This window comes from Scardinius erythrophthalmus, assembly GCF_964197995.2.
Source record: "Scardinius erythrophthalmus genome assembly, chromosome: 5".
NCBI lineage: Eukaryota > Metazoa > Chordata > Actinopteri > Cypriniformes > Leuciscidae > Scardinius > Scardinius erythrophthalmus.
In genome coordinates, this window is record NC_138225.1 from 51,971,212 (window position 1) to 51,990,566 (window position 19,355).

The 19,355-nt window shown below is 41.4% G+C and overlaps 1 protein-coding gene across 2 annotated transcripts in view; it reads left to right on the forward strand.

Moving 5' to 3' along the window:
* The first annotated feature begins 4,091 nt into the window (after positions 1–4,091).
* Positions 4,092–19,355, forward strand: part of LOC308690613 (NLR family CARD domain-containing protein 3-like) — a 54,348-nt gene continuing 39,084 nt past the window's right edge. Inside the window, exons 1-6 of one of the 2 annotated variants that reach the window (XM_081365189.1) lie at positions 4,092–4,332; positions 4,802–4,898; positions 5,517–5,630; positions 10,000–10,125; positions 10,378–10,473; positions 10,650–12,377. In XM_081365189.1, coding sequence (XP_081221315.1) covers positions 4,849–4,898; positions 5,517–5,630; positions 10,000–10,125; positions 10,378–10,473; positions 10,650–12,377 — 2,114 coding nt within the window. In that variant the 5' untranslated portion in view covers positions 4,092–4,332; positions 4,802–4,848. The remainder of the gene's footprint in view (positions 4,333–4,801; positions 4,899–5,516; positions 5,631–9,999; positions 10,126–10,377; positions 10,474–10,649; positions 12,378–19,355) is intronic. The other variant, XM_081365190.1, reaches the window with a different exon arrangement.

The window sequence follows — 19,355 nt, forward strand, 5'->3', positions numbered from 1 at the left end:
TAATATTCAATTATATATATATATATATATATATATATATATATATATATATATATATCTCATGTTGCCATTCTGTACACTGAGTTTTAGTAGCCTATATATTGATTTAACATAAATACCTTGTGCATGTGTATATATTTATTGCACCTATCTGTTCTGTTCAATGTTATTTTCATATGGAAGTCCATCGTTATAATTATTCATAAGTATGCAGTGTCATAACTACATCTGTGACGTTTATAACAAACCAAACCGTTTGAAAATCGGTAGAAAATTGAGCAAGTTATGGTTATTTAAAAAGTAGCCTACATGCACCATTAAAACACAATGTTACGAGTGAGCGAGCTGACTGTGGCAAGATGGCCGCCAGGTGTGGACGTCGACCTCCATTGGCCAGCAGTGCAGACGAGACATCTAGCCTTTATTATTTATAATTATATCTATGGTCACGACACCATTGTAACAGTGTTGTCTCTGCGCTGTGTTGTGTTTAACTCATGATGGACACCAATTCATGCTTTATGATGGATTTTCATTCTGTTGATCACAGCGGTGATCAGATTCAGCAATCACCCTCGTGCATATTCTATAATGGAAGTGAGCATTAAACTTGATATTACAATCTAACCCAAATCCTATAACATACTTCTAAACACAAGTATAACTCCGTATTAACCCATAAAATGGTTATACAATTCCTACAATATATTTCACTCATGGAGCACTCACTCACCGAAGTCATTCACTCTCTCGGCTGGCGCGAATCTAAATGACCCTACCGGAACCAGTTCATCACACTAGCAGATCTGGGTGGAGAGTGCGACATGAAAATAAATGTAGCGAGTGGAAGCAGATATTTGACCCGTTACACGAGCACTGAGCCCTGTGGGACCCCTGTGCTGCAAACCAACACATCACACACACAGGTCTATAGCCTCACACACAGTGGTCTGTCAGTGAGAGAGTTGATGGTCATGCAGATGGCGGTCGACTCCGGCTCCTAATAGCTGAGCCCTGAGCAGTGACGGCTGTATTGAAAAAGAAATCTGTATTATGAATCAAGGCCAGACAGGTAGTTTGTTGAGGTCAGTTTATAGTGAAAGTCTATACGCCTGCACACATTTATATTCAAATGTGCATACCTATAGATTAAACACATACGCATGTGCACGCCGTCTGCATTTTCACATATTCGCGCTGAGATAACGTTTTTTTTTTTTTCTGCACCTTGGAACCTATTTCAAGGTTTGCGTTCTTGAGCCGCCAACCACTGTTGTCGTGTGGATGAGCGGCCGGAGCGCGTTAAGGGTTTTCTGTTAGAACGGTGTCGTGTAAGCGGCCACTAAGTCAAATGTGCTCTAAGTGATGTTGGGTGACGTCACTTCTTGTTGACGTTTAAAGTATTGTCAAACAAAACAGAGGCTAGCTCGACGCTCCCTCCTCCTCATCCACGCACTAACCACCCAAACCCCACCCCCAAATCCTTCTTGTGGGTTATTGGCTGGAACAGTTTGTTATTCGTGGTGCGGGTGAGCCCAGTTCGTTTTTCTTGCTGTTTGTGGAGCCTGGGCTGTCTACAGAGACCGTGTTTTTTACAGTGTGTTCAGGGGACAGGCAGCTAGCGGATGGTGAGGAGATGTTTGCTGTATGTGACAAAAAATGTTTTGGCCTAAAAAAACACGTGACATCGCTTAGAGCACCTTTAATAACTAATGATCTTTGCAACGGAAGTGAATCAATCAATCAAAACTAACTTCAACTGGACAATAACTTTATTCTAGAGTTGCTGTAAAGCCAAAACAATCTCTGTTACTGTAATTTCCTATAATCTCTGTAAAGCTGCTTTGAAACAATCTATGTTGTTAAAAGCGCTATATAAATGAAGGTGTTGAAAGTGCTGGAGAAATCACTGCTTCACTGCGTGATTCTAGGCTTCAGTAATCAGAGGAAACAGGAGTTTTCCCATTGCTTCTAGTGACGCAGTACCAGTGAACCGTATCGATAACAGAAGAGATCACTTAACAACATCAGGAGTTATTCATTATTTAATATTTCTAAGTAATTTCTGTCTTTTCCTCTTAATGACTTTTGACCATTTCAGTTATTAAATTAAAAGTGGTCCAAAGTGCAAATAAAGTTATCAGTGCAGGAACAATAAATTAAACCAACCATTAAACTGTTAAAAAGTTTACAATACAGTATTTTTTACAGTATGGCTTTAATTGATCTGATTCTTTCAGGTTTATGTCACATTGCATTGTTCCACATTTGTAGATCGCTTTGAAAAAGTAATCTGCTAAATTACTAAATGTAATTATAAACATGATTGGTTGATGACAAACGTATTTCAGATGTGATCAAACAAAGTCCTCTTTATGATTTATTATCAGGAACTGCAGAAAGATAAATGAAAAAGAATAAGAAATAAAAAGACAACAAAAGAATAAACAAAACAAATAATGAAGAAAAACGGATGAACAAACAAAAACTAGTTAAAGAAAGTATAAATTAAACTAAATAGAATAGAAAAAAAACAATTTAATATTAAAAAATTAAATAAAGTAACACATATAAAAACAAACTGAAAAGACGCGGGTGCTTTGTTTGCGAAAGAAGAAACAAAACAATTTACCACATATTAATGGTGCGTTCAAGTCATCTCGTATAGATCGTATTTACGAGTTGAACGCACTTGAACGCCACCACAATGTCGTAAATACCAGTGGGGAGCTCGGGATTTTCTCTAATGCCGAGTTCAGACTGCATGATTTTAGCCCCGATTTTGGCTCGCCGACAGGTTTTGAGAAATCGCCGACAAATGCCCGAAATCACAGGCAAATCGGTGCTCGTTCACGCGAGTGACAATCACGCAGTGTGAATGAGCAAAGACGCGATCTGAGAGAATCACCGACGAGTCGCCGACGCCCGTGAGATATTTGGCATGCTAAATATCTGGACCTGTCGGCGATTCAAAATCCTGCTGTGTGAAAGTGTTCTGACTGAAAACTACATCGGCGATGACCGACAGCCAATGAGAGGGCAAGATACAGAGCAGCGGGGAGTTCGGGGAGGAGTTATAGGCCACAATATCAGTATTTTAATAGATATATTTACAATTATATCAAACAGAAACAAAGCACAAACATTTGCTTGACCAGCAGCAACAGCAACACATTGCAACATTATTTATTTACCCCTAACTCTCTTTGCAGAACACACAGTCCTTGCTCCCCTTGTCTTCCCAGCCATTTCCTCACGCATAATGTTTTTCTTTTTCTCCTTTTCGCTGCAAATCAGTGCACAGACAATTTGGATCGCAAGCTTCTTGCAGGCTATCATTTTTAATAACAATTTCAGTCTCGCGCGAGAGCTGCGGTCTTACGCACGCGGGATTTTGCGTTATTTCCTTATCACTTCTCACGTGTGTTTGGTTGCGAAACGTAGTTTGCAGGCCAGACAGGAGTTGTCGGCGATTCTTCCTCCTGAAAGTCATGCAGTGTGAAACCTCCTGTCGCCGATGCATCGTGCAGTGTGAACACACCAGCAACTTAATCTTACCCTGCATAGTCATGCAGTGTGAATAGAACAGTGACCCGACTCTTTTGAAAATCGTGCAGTCTGAACTCGGCATAAGCTCCGATCTTTACGAGTTGGGGGCGTGTCAGTGATTAACATGGCGGAATACACAATATGTAGTAAAGGTATTTAGCTGTGATATTGTCATGCTTTTCTATTAACAGCTCAGTTAGCTAATCGCCAACACAGAATATGATAGTATTATAATATAACAATGCAACATGTAACGATGTGTTGGCAGTGGCTTCATAAATTAATTAAAAACATAAAAATACAAAGTACACCTGTTGTACATTTCTTTGTTCTTCATTTTCTAGAACAAGAGTTTAAGAACCTTACTGTATTTTTGTGTAATTAATTAAGAGAAAGTACTCCGCCATTTTGCTCCGACGAAAGTGACTTGAACGCACATGCCGTTATAAGCACGACTTCCCACCTCGTACGTACGAACTTCCCAGGAGGACTTGAACGCACCATAATCTCCAACGCGCGTTCAACATCGTCTGCTCTCACGCGCGTGCGTCGTGGTGCTCTCGTGAACGCGCGTCTCTGTTTACATCTCTCTCTCTAGTCACACATAGAAAGTAAAAATAAGTTAGTGTCGTCATTTTTTAAGCAGGACAAATGCGAAATACGACACGGAAAAAACAAAGCATCAAAGTGTTTATCAATCATTATAATGGAATTTACGTGTAGTTTTATGATTTTAAAGCTGGAGTATTTGAGAACCTTATATCTTGTAAAAGTTTGATCAAGGTGAGTTCATGTGTGACTTTCTCATATTAATATGAATCTCTGGAGGACATTATACGCGATTGTTTGATATGAAACCTTTAATAAGGGGTTTCTTTCACTTCAGTGTTTCCTTTGTGTTTCGTGATGTTTGTGATTCTTCAAAGTTTAGCTTATGTGTAAACATACATAAGCCAATTCACACAAACGCCAACAAACTGGTTTATATATATATATATATTTTTTTTTATCGGATCAGTGTCTGTCGATGTGGGTCGGGGTTTGTTTTCTTTTTCACCTGAACTTGTTCAATCAGTGTTTCTCGGTGTCGGTTATTTTTTATAGTCGACTTGTTTGTGTGTGTAAAGACCCAATGCTTGAGTTAACGCAGTCACATGATCATTTTTCTCCCACACTCCAGATATGTTCAGCTAAATTATGAAGGTTGTTTAATTTAATAATTTAATTTAGTGTCTGAATGTTTTTCATTCAGAGTCAGTGGAGGAGATCAAACTCATCAGATTCTCCTGCAGCTTCATCATGGGTAATTCACAAGGATCCAGAGATGGAGATTTTTCTCCAGGATGCAGGTACTTTCAACAAACATTACATTACGCTGTCGTCTTGCAGTAAGCTGAAGCAAACTAAGATGTAGATGGCTTATTTTCTCCTTCTCGCTCATCTTTTCGTGCGTAATATTACTGCTAGGTAACCACCTTACTTTGCACAATGCTGCCATTGTCACCGGCACCGCATGAACTCTCACGCGAAGATGACAGCGTAGGTTACGCACAACACGTCAAATCAAGTTTGAAAACAGCCGCATTTTACCGCGCAGTATTTTGACTGGTCAATCTATCAATTAGACTAACATATCAACAATTTCTTATTTTTCTTATTTTATTTTAAGCAATCAGAAATCTGAGGGGGCCGGACATGTAAATGAGGGGGCCTAGGCCCACCCAGGACCCCCTCGTGGCTACGCCACTGCCCCCAACACAAACACACACATACACACACAAACAAACACACACAGATCAAAGAAAGTTTACTGAAAAAATATGATTTTTTTTGCCTATTTTTGTTTTTAAACTAACATAAAATATGAAATAAAAAGATAATTGTTTCCTCAAAGTACTTTTTGATGCTTGCTATGAATGTAATCACAGTAATCTAAAGGATTAAACTGAATCTGTTCTCTGTTCCAGTTCAGTCCAGCAGAAGAGCTCAAACCCAGAGTCCAGCTGTGTGTCTATGAAGAGTAACGGCTCTATGATAGAGCCACAAAACTTTAAGAGTGGAGACAAACGGCCTGATCTCAGGTAGGCTATATCATTTCTATAAAAGATGTGCTTATAGTATGACACTTTTGAATTAGTATTATATATTTTTTCTCAGACAGTCACTAGCAATGACATCAAGTAAATGTAAGCTGAGATTTTTTTCCACCTTTATATAATGGAGTAGGTGTAAAATTGAGTGGATTTTTTTAATTGCTGGTTCAGGACCCGTATTTATCAAGCTTCTCAAAGTGTCATTTTAGTCTTAAAGGGTTAGTTCACCCAAAAATTTAAATTCTGTCATTAATTACTGACCCTCATGTCATTCCAAACCCATGAGACTTTAGTTCATCTTCGGAACACAAATGAAGATATTTTTGATGAAACCTGAGAGCTTTCTGTCCCTCCACTGACTGCAGCGTCATTGCAACTTTCAAGGCCCAGAAAGGTTGTAAAACATTGTTAAAGTCCATGTAACTACAGTGGTTTAATCTTAATACGTCAGAACGTAGACTCACTTTTGGCCGACGATGGTCATGTGTGTGATGCTGGCCAATAGTGAGCCTACGTTCTGACGTACAACCCAGAAGCGCTGCGCTGTTTATACTACGTCAACAGCGTTGGAGAATGACATTGAAAGGAAGAAATTGTTGAATAGTCGTTATTTTAGGGGGGTTTTTGCGCACAGAAAGTATTCTCATCGCTTCATAACATTAAGGTTGAACTACTGTGGCCACATGGACTATTTTAACTATGTCTTTACCACCTTTCTGGGCCTTGAAAGTTGCAATGACGTAGCTGTCAATGGCGGGACAGAAAGCTCTCAGATTTCATCAAAAATATCTTCATTTGTGTTCTGAAGATGAACGAAGGTCCTACGGGTTTGGAACGACATGAGGGTGAGTAATTAATGACAGAATTAAAATTTTTGGGTGAACTAACCCTTTAAATGCTGAGAATTCATGAAATTTACTCCTACTTTCAATCTTATGAATAAAAGCAAGTTATCAAATTTCTTTAAAGGGTAACTAAACCCCTGGTCAGAGCCTGACTCCACCCACTGGCAATATTTGAAAAATGCTGGAAAAGTAGGCAGAGCCCAGTGGAGAGGGGGCGTGCATCTGAGACTTATCTCTCTGCAGGCAAGGGCGTGGTTAGCTGGTACCCTCTGACGTCAGAGTGTACCACAACTTCCAATAGGAAAATTCAACTGCAGTAGCCACTGTTCAACCTGAAGAGGGCAGCACTCAGACGTTTTTACACCATATTTAGTAAAATTAAAATACTTTAAACACAAATGTCAAAAAAATTACTTGAATCAATGAACAGCACTAATAAAGCCCCATTCTTACAGATCATTAACTAAAAAAAGTTGGTCTAGGGTTTAGTTACCCTTTAAAGAGCAACTTGCAGGTAAAAAAAAAATCTAAATGAATATATAACCGTGTATGAAAATACCATATGAAAAGATAATGCAGGATTTAAAATGTTTTAAAACGACATAATGACACCAATTTAGTAGATAAAGTGAGCGTTTCTTTGACTGCTCGTACAAACCGCTTCAACATCGCGTCATTTTACGTCACACGAGGGAGACGTGTGCTGTGCTCTGCCGCAGCTCAGTGCAGAGTGGGTTGGTATTCAGTAAGAGCGGTCGTGAGTCAGTGTGTTTTCAGTAGTTTTTGTATTTCAATTTATCATCGTCATGGTAAATGTATGTGTTTGTGGAGCTTGCAAAAACTCCAGCCTGTCAGGACATCGAGTCCACCGGTTTCCTAACAGGAAAAAGGACGGTGCTATCTTTCGTGCCTGGGTGCGGGTTGTGCAGGTGAAGAGACGGGATTTCTCTTCCGCGTCGGCTTCGGAAAACGCGGTCGTGTGTAGCGTTCACTTCAGATCGGAGGATTATCGTCCCGGCGATATGATGGAGTTCAACATGGGATACCGAAGTAAGAACCGGTTGAGACTCAGAGCTAGTGCGGTTCCTTCAGTCCACGCATCTTCGGGTTCTCCCGCTGGATGTAGGCGCGAGCACAACATCAACTGGCAAACGTAATGTAAGCGGAACGAAACTGAGCTAACAGTTACTCGTTATTGTGTTTGTGTGGACCGTTTATCAGTTTGGACCAGTGCAGCGCGAGCCTGATCAAGCAACACTGTAGCCTAACTGCGAGATCCAGTAAATAAAGAATTCGCCACTGAAGTAATAACATCGCTGCGAGATCTAGTGAGAAATATTCACATTTCTCCGTTATTAACGGATCAAACAGCGCTGACGTGAAAACCAGGAATAAACATTGTGCAATGAATGAACGAACTATCCAGTGTCCACAGATCAGCAACATTCACCATGGCTTTACTGTAGTAACACTAACTGCAACCATGGAAGTTTGGCATTTTCCACTAAGGCCCAGTATGCATCCACCTCCTTGCATGACTTTCCTCAGCTGTAAACATTGCCTCGCATTTCCCACACAAGCACCTATGGAACAAAAAATGTATCAGGAATAAATATCTCTCTGTCTCTCCATGAGAAACTGCTAAGTTATATCACGTAACGTTAGTCTGGGCGGATATTAATGAGCATGACAAACGCCTGATCAAAGCTTAGTTTCTGTTATTGTAAGTTCCAATATGTTCTGTCTAACATTAATCCTGGCCTGTCCCTGCTCTCTTGGCAGCCTAGCAGGCTCATAATTGTATGGCTGTGGTCCGTAAACAATTTCCTCAGCGTCCGAAATGTCATTGCAATCCATATTTCCCTGTTGTTTGAATCGACCGCTCTCCCTCGTGCTACGTCACGACTCTCGCCCGTCACGCCCATTTTCAGATGCGGAAGTAAAATTTTCTCACAAAAACGACTCCAGAAGCCACTGTAGCATATTTATAAGTTTTTTTTAAAGAAAATCTAGTTCCTACATTATTTTTCTATACATTGACTTGTTGGGTCTTCTAACCTGCAAGTTGCTCTTTAAAGGTTCATTGCGCAAGTCTCTGAGTTTTTGCAGAACTATGCCCCCTCTGGCGACAAGCGAAACTGCAACACTGCAACTGAACGCGCATGACGTCACGCCCAGTCTCAAATTCTGTCCCGAATCCCTCTTATTTATTTTACTGTACAGGATTATAGAGGCAATCGCAGTGATCAGAGAAGGGCTCATTCAGCCCATCAGGCAATTGTTTAAGCATGTATGGGTTAGAAAAACCAGTATTTTTAACATGAAATGTTGCTTAATGCACCTTTAAGCTAAGAATCACTCTTACTCCTCCAGTTATTTAAGACAGCTCGAGAGGTCTTTCAAGTGGTTAGAAGGTGCCAGTAGGGGCTTTTGACGCACTGAAGAGACAGAGACGTGCGCAAATCTTTCAGGAGAGGAAGAATGTTTTAGATATTTTTGACAGATATCTTTTGGATAGAGCAGCATCATCTTTTTCAGCGCGGGTTAATGTTGGGTTGAATTTGCCTTTTATAACATGTTTCCGCTGTTCGCCTAATTCAGCAAGCGGTAGCGCCTCTTCCTCCCGCCATTTCAGTTTTCTTTTTGGAATCCATGGCGTCTGAATATATCATAAAATCTAGCTTTCAGTATATATAGGCTGATCAGTTAACAGCACACAGGTTTAAAATTAGTAATTAAGACATGGTGGAAAACGTGTTTGTCTTTCATTTCCAATGTGTATCATAATGTATTCTCTTGAAAATTATTTATTGAATGATTATTAGTGTTGAATGTAAACTCCTCTTAGGAATTTCACCATTCAATGGGAATTTATTGGATAATATTCTTAAAGGAACACACCGACTTTTTGGGACTTTAGCTTATTCACCGTATCCCCCAGAGTCAGATCCATAGTCCATAAATAACCTTCTCATCTCCGTGCGTGAATTGTTTTACTTTTCTTAAGTTACTCTTGTTCCATTTTTAGCAGTGTTCTTGTGAGTAATTCTCAGAGGCTTGATAAATAAGGGATCAGATTTGTTGAAAGCTTCACGGTGTCTGGTCAGAACAGTGATGTTTCACAGCAAGAGCACCGTTACAAGAGTACAGTGAGGTGGTTTATCTTTAAAGGTCAGCAAAACATTGGTTGAGCCTTCGTCCTCCATTGTGCCTTTGAGAAAAGAGTCATGTGATCGTGGTTGATGTTCACCTGAGTTGAATCATTCTATAATTCTATAGTTGATTTCAACTGGTTTGTTTTGAATTCCTAATTCTTAATATTACTGGTTTTCTCAGTCGCTTTGGTACAATTGTTGAATCATGCTTAACATTTGCAAACCAGTGAGTTAATTTATCAAAATAATTGTAATCAAAGTTTGAAACACAGTGCAAAACAGTTACAGACATTAAAGCAAAAGTACACAACATTTATGTGATCTTTTATAAGTCTGTATTCTTTATATTTTACTTAGTTTTGAAACCAGTTCAGTCCAGCAGAAGAGCTCAAACCCAGAGTCCAGCTGTGTGTCTATGAAGAGTAACCGCTCTATGATGGAGCCACAAACCTTTAAGAGTGGAGACAAACGGCCTGATCTCAGGTATATCATTTCTATAAAAGATGTGCTTATTGTATTTGATTTTTATGAAATTGTTATTAATATACAGCAGTTTAATGAGTTTAGTTTCAGTCACTATTAATGATTGTCATTGTGCTCTTGTGTAAAGCTCTATGTATTGTATTGTTAATACATTCACTCACTGTAAAAGCTGTTGGTCTGTTACTCAGTTAATGACACAATTACATCAATATCAGTGTGTCTGATTTTTAACCCTCTTCATTCTGATTTAAGGTCAAACCTTCTATCCAGACCAGTTAAAAACAAAACTGTGTACAAGCCTGTGATTCAACCACAAGACTTTAATGAAAGCATGTATCCTGGTTTCAGGTTTTGTTGTCGTTGTTTAATTTTAGGTGCTGCAATTCACATGACAAATCACTCAAACACATGATTAATGATTAACACATTTCAGAAACCTAATGATGTTCTGTGTCCCATAAATAGTTTTGTAAATTATGGCTATTTACTAACTTGTGTAATAATGTGGTATTTTAATCTTACAGCAATGACTCTAAACCTGCTGAAGTCCTCAACACATTGAGATCAAATCTGAGACAGAAGTTTGAGTGTTTGTATGAGGGAATATCAAAGCAGGGAAACCCAACACTCCTGAATGAGATCTACACAGAGCTCTACATCACAGAGAGTGGAAGTGGAGAGATCAATAATGAGCATGAGGTGACACAGATCGAGACACAGTCCAGGAGAGCAGAAACAGAGGACACACCGATCAAATGCAGTGACATCTTTAGACCTTTACCTGGACAAGACAAACCCATCAGAACTGTGCTGACAAAGGGAGTCGCTGGCATTGGAAAAACAGTCTCTGTGCAGAAGCTCATCCTGGACTGGGCTGAAGGGAAAGAGAATCAGGACGTCCAGCTCATATTTCCACTCGCTTTCAGAGAGCTCAACTTGATGAAGGACAAAACACTCAGTCTTTCAGATCTTCTTCATGTCTTTTTCCCTGAAACAAAAGAAATGGAAATATCCAGTGATGAATATAAAGTGTTGTTCATCTTTGATGGTCTGGATGAGTGTCGTCTGACTCTGAACTTTAAGAGCGAAGTGAAACTGTGTAATAAATCTGAATTAGCCTCAGTGGACGAGCTGCTGACGAACCTCATTGTGGGGAATCTGCTTCCCTCTGCTCTCATCTGGATCACCTCCAGACCAGCAGCAGCGGATCTCGTCCCCTCTGAGTGTGTCCATCGAGTGACAGAGGTACGAGGCTTTAGTGACACACAGAAGGAGGAATACTTCAGGAAGAGAATCAGTGATCAGAGTCTGTCCGACAGGATCATCTCACACCTGAAGTCCTCGAGGAGCCTCTTTATTATGTGCCACATCCCAGTGTTCTGCTGGATCTCAGCCACTGTTCTAGAGGAGATGTTGAGTGAAGCAGAGAGAGGAGAGATTCCCAAGACTCTCACTCAAATGTACACACACTTCCTGCTCATGCAGACCAACATCAAACATGAGAAGGACTATGAGAAGAAAGTGAAAGATGAAGACATGATTGTCAAACTGGGGAAACTGGCTTTCCAGCAGCTTGTGAAAGGCCACCTGATCTTCTATGAGGAAGACCTGAGAGAGTGTGGCATTGATGAGACAGAAGCATCAGTTTACTCAGGATTGTGCACTCAGATCTTCAGAGAGGAGTTGGGCTTGTGTCAGGGGAAAGTCTTCTGCTTTGTTCATCTGAGCATTCAGGAACATCTAGCAGCTCTATATGTGCATCTCTCCTTTATCAACAATAACATCAATGTGTTTGACCAGATTACCAAACCAACTAATGGAGACAAAGTTTCCCTATCTGATCTCCATCAGAGAGCTGTGGATGAGGCTTTAGACAGTAAAAATGGGCATCTGGACCTTTTCCTTCGTTTCCTTCTGGGTCTGTCAGTGAAGTCTAATCAGAGTCTCTTACAAGGACTAAAGACACAGACAGCAAACAGCTCTCACAACAATGAGAAAACAGTTGACTATATTAAAGAAAAGATCAGTGAGAATCCCTCTCCAGATAAATACATCAATCTGTTTCACTGTCTGAATGAACTGGGTGATCTTTCTCTAGTGAACGAAGCTCAACCTCATATGAGCTATGGAGGATTACGTTTTGTGATACTGTCCTCGTCTCAGTGGTCAGCTTTAGTGTTTGTGTTGTTGTCCTCAGAGAAGACACTGCAGAGGTTTGACCTGAGCAGCTTAATTGGAGGCAGAAATGATCAGTAAGTAACACTGAGTACAATCATTACAGTCTAAAACATTATGAAGAAAGAGAAACTAAGAGATCAGAGGTGTTTAAATCACGGGACACAGATTGATTTCTAGGATATTGTACATAATTTGCGGGTGTTTCTCAAACCGTGGCTGTGTCCTAGTAAGTCTGCATATCTCGACTGCCACGTCATCAAGCGCCTCTGAAGGCCGTCTCAGTTTGACGGATGTTTTGAAGAATGACGGCTGTCATTCACTGTATTGCATTAATAAAAAAGCCAGTTAATATAAAGATATTTAATAGCAAGTATTTTTCCTAAATTAAGTTTTAATAGTATTTTTGTGCCGTGACCATGGGGCAGAGTCCTGCACGGGTCCGCTTTTGTAAATCCGCACCCGCCCGTACCCGCAGTGCTTAGAACCGCATCCGACCCGTTTTCCGACAGCAGCTCTAATTAAAATCCGCACCCGACCCGCTCACAATAGAATCGACACCCGACCCGCAACCGAAATAAAATCAGTTTAGACTATCACATTATAGACACACTTACAAAAATGTTTATTTCCAGGTCATACAGAAGTTAATACACGACAACTTCAGCCGAAGCTGTCAAAAGGCCGGTAACATGAAGAACATGGCTAACGTTACCACAAAACTGAGTAGCCTAACATTTTACCAATCGAACAGACGCGGCTACAACACTATATCTGCCACCCAATTTCGGCTAGCCTACATCTGACAATTCTGGGTTCAAACCAAGCGGCAACATTCTAATCTGAAAAATGAAGCCTACCCGGAAGTGCGAAAAACTGCAATACATCGAAAATCCGCTAGGGGCAGGTCCCAAAAGGGAGCAAATGTCTATAGACCCCCATGTAAAAATGTCCGTTTTCACAGCATAAATTCATGTTTTTACAGGTTGGTCCCATGGACTTTTATTGTATTTTTCGATAGGTTCCGAGTGCCTGACAACTGTGAGGGGGGTGACTAACTCGTTAGTTTAGATCGTATTTAGATGTATGACAAATAAGGGCGTGTGACAAATGTATGACAAATAAGGGCGTGGTTAACTTTGATTGACAGCTTGATTGACAGCTGATAACGAGCATAGGCTGCGCCAAGGAGAATGACAACATAAGAAGCGCCGTTTTTTAATATACAGTTGAAATATAATACTACTGTTTCTGTATAGTCAGGTCCGAATCTTCAAGATTGTGTAACCCTGTAGGCATTTTTGAGGAAAAGTTGTTATACCACATTTTTAGAAAGTTCAATGTCTCCTGAATAAGGATCCACCGTATAACATTGAAATCAGGGTCCCATTTTCTTGTAATTGTCATTGAAACAATAGGTGCATTATTCACAGCCAAAACACTACAGGTGGATAGGGTAAAAATTTTAAGTTATAGATATCACCATAAAACCTTTCCAGTTTTTCACTTACATAGAGACAGACATTTTTTGTATTACAAGTTTTCTGAAATGTCATGTTTACATATGCAAATGAGGCATACCAATATATATATATATATATATATATATAATTCGAGGGGCAGGCATACCAGTGCGCGGTTCTCCCTTTCGGGCTAGCCCTGTCTCTTCGCGTCTTCACAAAGGTTGTCGAGGCAGCCCTTGTTCCTCTCGACGACTGGCTGATCCTAGCTCACTCTCGAGACAAGGTTTGCGAACACAGGGACCTAGTGCTGCGGCACCTAGCTTGTCTGGGCCTTCGGGTCAACTGGGAGAAGAGCAAACTCTGCTCCGTGCAGAGGATCTCTTTTCTCGGTATGGAAATCGACTCGGTCGCCATGTGCGTGCAGCTTATGAGCGTGCGCGCGCAGTCACTGCTAATTTGCCTTCGACAGTTCGAGGGCAAGAGTGCGGTTCCACTGAAACTATTTCAGAGGCTCCTGGGGCATATGGCATCCGCAGCCGCAGTAACGTCGCTCGGCTTGCTTCATATGAGACCGCTTCAGCTTTGGCTTCGCGATCAAGTCCCGAGGTGGGCATGGCAACACGGCACGCTCCGAGTCCCAGTGACTGCCGTCAGACCTTCACCCCGTGGACGAACCTCAGTTTTCTATGGGCTGGAGTGCCCATAGAACGAGTTTCCTGGCATGTTGTTGTATCAACAGATGCCTCCATAATGGGCTAGGGCGCCATGTGCAATGGACATGCTGCCGCAGGCTCCTGGACAAGACCCCAGCGCCTTTGGCATGTCAATTGCCTCGAGTTGCTGGCTGTACGTCTCACCGCTTCTGTGCGTTGCTCAGGGGTCAGCACGTATTAGTCCGATCAGACAATACTGCCACAGTAGCGTACATCAACCGACAAGGTGGTCTGCGCTCCCGCCGTATGTCGCAACTCGCCTGCCACCTCCTCATAGTCAGAAGCATCTGAGGTCGCTTCCAGCCATTTATATCCCGGGAGACCTGAACCGTGCAGCTGATATGTCTCGGTTTCGGCCTCTCGCTGGAGAATGGGGACTCCATCCCCAGTCGGTTCATCTGATTTGGGATCAGTTCGGGGACGCACAGGTAGATCTGTTTGCCTCCCACGACTCTTGCCACTGCGACCTGTTTTATTCTCTGACCGAGGGCACGCTCGGCACGGATGCACTGGCGCACAGCTGGCCGCGGGGCCTCTGCAAGTATGCGTTTTCCCCCAGTGAGCCTTCTTACGTAGACTTTGCGCAAGATCAGGGAGGACGAGGAGCAGGTAATTTTGGTTGCCCCGTATTGGCTCAACCGCACCTGGTTCCAAGAACTAGTACTCTTCGCGACAGCACCTCCCTGGCCAATTCCTCTGAGAAAGAACCTGCTTTCTCAGGGACGGGGCACCCTATGGCACCCTCGTCCCGATCTTTGAAACCTCCATGTGTGGTTCCTGGACGGGACGAGGCAGGTTTGAGTACCCTACCACCAGCGGTGGTGGCTACCATCACTTCCGCTAGACTAGAGCATCGTCCACGAGACATGCCTATGCGTTGAAGTGGAACCTCTTTGTCAACTGGTGTTCTTCTAAACTTAAAGAACCCACGAAAGGCCCGATCAGTGTCGTGCTTTCCTTCTTGCAAGAAGGGTTGGAGCGATGGTTGTCTCCCTCCACCCTGAAAGTGTATGGTGCCGCCATTGCCACACATCATGATGCAGTTGATGGTAAGTGCACTGGAAAGCACGACCTGATCATCAGTTTCCTGAGAGGAGCGAGGAGACTGAATCCTCCTCGCCCTCCTCTCGTTCCCTCTTGGGACCTCTCTGTGGTTTTAACTGCTCTGCAGAGTGCTCCCTTTGAGCCTTTGCAATCAGTGGAGCTTAAGTTCCTGTCAATGAAGACAGTGCTCCTGGATGCATTGGCCTCCATCAAGAGGGTAGGGGACCTGCAGGCATTTTCGGGTGACGAAGCGTGCCTGGAATTTGGACCGGCTAACTCTTACGTGATCCTGAGACCCCGGCCTGGATATGTGCCCAAGGCTCCCACCACACCCTTTCGAGACCAGGTGGTGAACCTGCAAGCGCTGCCCTTGGAGGAGGCAGACCCAGCCTTGGCACTGCTCTGTCCAGTACGCACCCTCCATACTTACGTAGACAGGATGCATTGTTTCAGGACTTCAGACCAGCTCTTTGTCTGTCATGGTGGGAAGCTGAAGGGAAAGGCTCTCTCCAAGCAAAGGTTGTCTCACTGGATAGTGGACGCCATTGCTTTGGCTTATCAGCAGCAAGGTCGACCATGCCCCCTTGATGTGACAGCCTGCTCCACCCGGAGTGTGGCATCCTCTTGGGCTCTAGCGCATGGCGCCTCGCTAACAGACATATGTCAAGTCAAGTCAAGTCAAGTTTATTTATATAGCGCTTTTCACAACACAGGTTGTATCAAAGCAGCTTCACAGTAATAAATTAGAACAATACATCAATGTTTGTTTCTAGTGGAACGTCTACGTTTGGTAATGCTGATCAATGGTATCGTTGATTGATTAATTCAATTAAATATCCCCAAATATCCCCAACTGAGCAAGCCAAAGGCAACAGTGGCAAGGAACCGAAAAACTCCATCAGGTGACCTAATGGAGAAAAAAAAACCTTGGGAGAACCCGGGCTCAGTCGGGGGCCAGTTCTCCTCTGGCGTTTATGAACTAGAGGTCGGATTTAACTGTAGGATTAAAAGTATTATATGAATGCCTGGCTGAAGAGATGCGTCTTTAATCTAGTTTTAAACTGGGAGAGCGAGTCTGAGCAACGAACAGTATCCGGAAGACTATTCCAGAGTTTTGGTGCTAAATGTGAAAATGCTCTCCCTCCTTTGGTGGACCTAGATATCCTAGGTATGACCAAAAGCCTCGAATTTAGTGACCTTAAAGAGCGCGATGGATTATAGGGCGATAGAAGATCCGTTAAATAGACTGGAGCTAAGCCGTTTAGGGCTTTATAAGTCAGTAGCAATACCTTGTAATTAATACGGGACTTTATAGGTAACCAATGTAGAGATGATAAAATCGGTGTTATATGATCATATTTTCTTGATCTAGTTAGAACTCTAGCGGCGGCATTTTGGACTAACTGTAGCTTGTTTATTGAGGATGGAGGACAACCGGCTAATAACGCATTACAGTAATCTAGTCTCGAGGTCATGAATGCATGAACTAACTTTTCTGCATCAGAAACAGATAGCATATTACGTAGCTTAGCAATGTTTCTAAGGTGGAAAAAGGCTGTTCTTGTAACATATGAAATATGATTTTCAAAAGACAGGTTGCAGTCTAATATAACACCCAGGTCTTTTACTGTAGAGGATGAAGTAACAGGACATCCTACTATGTTAAAGTTGTATTGTGAGAGGTTTTGTGGGTGGTATTTTGAACCGATAAGTAGTACCTCTGTCTTGTCTGGATTTAATAAAAGAAAATTATGCGTCATCCAATCTTTTATATCTTTAACACACTCTGTCAATTTGGATAATTTAGCGTTTTCATCTGGCCGTGATGAAATATAGATTTGAGTGTCATCAGCATAACAATGGAAACTAATTCCATGTTTCCTTATAATATTTCCAAGTGGCAGCATATATATTGAGAATAATAGAGGGCCTAACACAGATCCCTGCGGCACTCCATAGTTTACTGGAGTTATGATAGATTTTTCTCCATTTAAATAAACAAAATGGTAGCGGTCAGATAAATACGATCTAAACCAGCTTAATGCTTGTCCTTGAACACCAGTATAATTTTGTAGTCGATCTAAGAGTATTGTATGATCTATAGTATCGAACGCAGCACTAAGATCAAGTAAAACTAATATTGAGATACAGCCTTGGTCAGAAGCTAAAAGTAAATCATTTGTGATTTTAACGAGCGCAGTTTCAGTGCTATGATGCGGCCTGAACCCAGACTGAAACTTTTCATAGGTGTCATTTTCTTGTAAGAAAGAGCCCAGTTGAGCGGACACAACTTTTTCTAGTATTTTAGACATAAAAGGTAGATTTGAAATGGGTCTATAATTTACTAGATTATTCGGATCTAATTGTGGTTTCTTAATGAGAGGTTTTATAACTGCCAGTTTAAATGTTTTTGGAACATAACCTAAAGATAAAGACGAGTTAATAATATTGAGGAGAGGCTCTTCCACTACAGGTAACACTTCTTTCAATAGTTTAGTTGGTATAGGATCTAGTAAACATGTTGTTGTTTTAAATGAAGTAAAAAGTTTATTTAACTCTTTTTGTTCTATAGTTGTAAAGCACTGTAATTGTTCTTGCGGGGTGATAATTGAGGCTGAATTATAAGGCGCGATTGAGGATTGAACGTTTACAATTGTGGTTCTGATGTTTTCTATTTTCTCAGTGAAGAACTTCATGAAATCATTACTACTAAACTGTAATGGAATATTTTGTTCAGGAGACATCTGTTTATTTGTTAGTCTCGCCACTGTGTTAAATAAGAACTTAGGATTGTTATGGTTGTTTTCTATTAGTTTGCGTAGATGCTCAGCCCTGGCCGCTTTTAGGGCCTTTTTATAACGTGACATACTGTCTTTCCATGCGATTCTAAAGACCTCTAAGTTGGTTTGTTTCCATTTACGCTCTAAATTACGGGTTTCTCTCTTTAGAACACGCGTAGTATTGTTGTACCATGGTGCTTTACTTTTCTCTCTGACCTTTTTTAATCTAATGGGCGCAACAATATCCAATGATCCAGAGAGAATGGTGCTCATAGTGCTAGTTAATTCCTCAAGTTCATCTGTTTGTTTGGGTTCACTGAGCAGCTGAGACAGATCCGATAAGCTGTTTGAAAAATTATCTATGGTGGATGGAAGGATTGTTCTGCCTAATCGATAACGCGGCGCAGCATGATATATTACAGGAGTACGTAATATGCAAGTTACCATGTAATGGTCAGTGACATCGTCACTTTGTGGAATGATATCTATATCGGTTGGATCGGTTCCATGTGATATAATTAAATCGAGTGTATGATTAAATCGATGAGTCGGTCCGGTAATGTTTTGCTTGACCCCAAAGGAGTTTAATAAATCAGTAAACGCAGCCCCTAACGCATCATTTTGATTATCTACATGGATATTAAAGTCTCCAACAATTAATGCTTTATCGAAGTTAACTAATAGGTCTGAGAGAAAATCTGCAAACTCTTTTAGGAAATCAGCGTAAGGCCCAGGCGGTCTATATACGGTAGCCAAGGCTAGAGATAATAGGGATGTTTTTCGAACATCTAAGAGCGTAACATTTAGTACAAGTACTTCAAATGAAATAAACTTATAACCCGTTTTCTGAGTAACATTGAGAAAATCTCTATAGATTGTTGCAACACCGCCGCCACGACCATTCAGACGGGGCTCGTGCTTATAGGAGTATCCTGATGGAGTAGACTCATTTAAACCGAAATAATCATTTGGTTTAAGCCAGGTTTCAGTAAGGCAAAGTACATCGAAGCTATTATCTGTGACTATTTCATTTACAATAACTGCCTTAGGTGTGA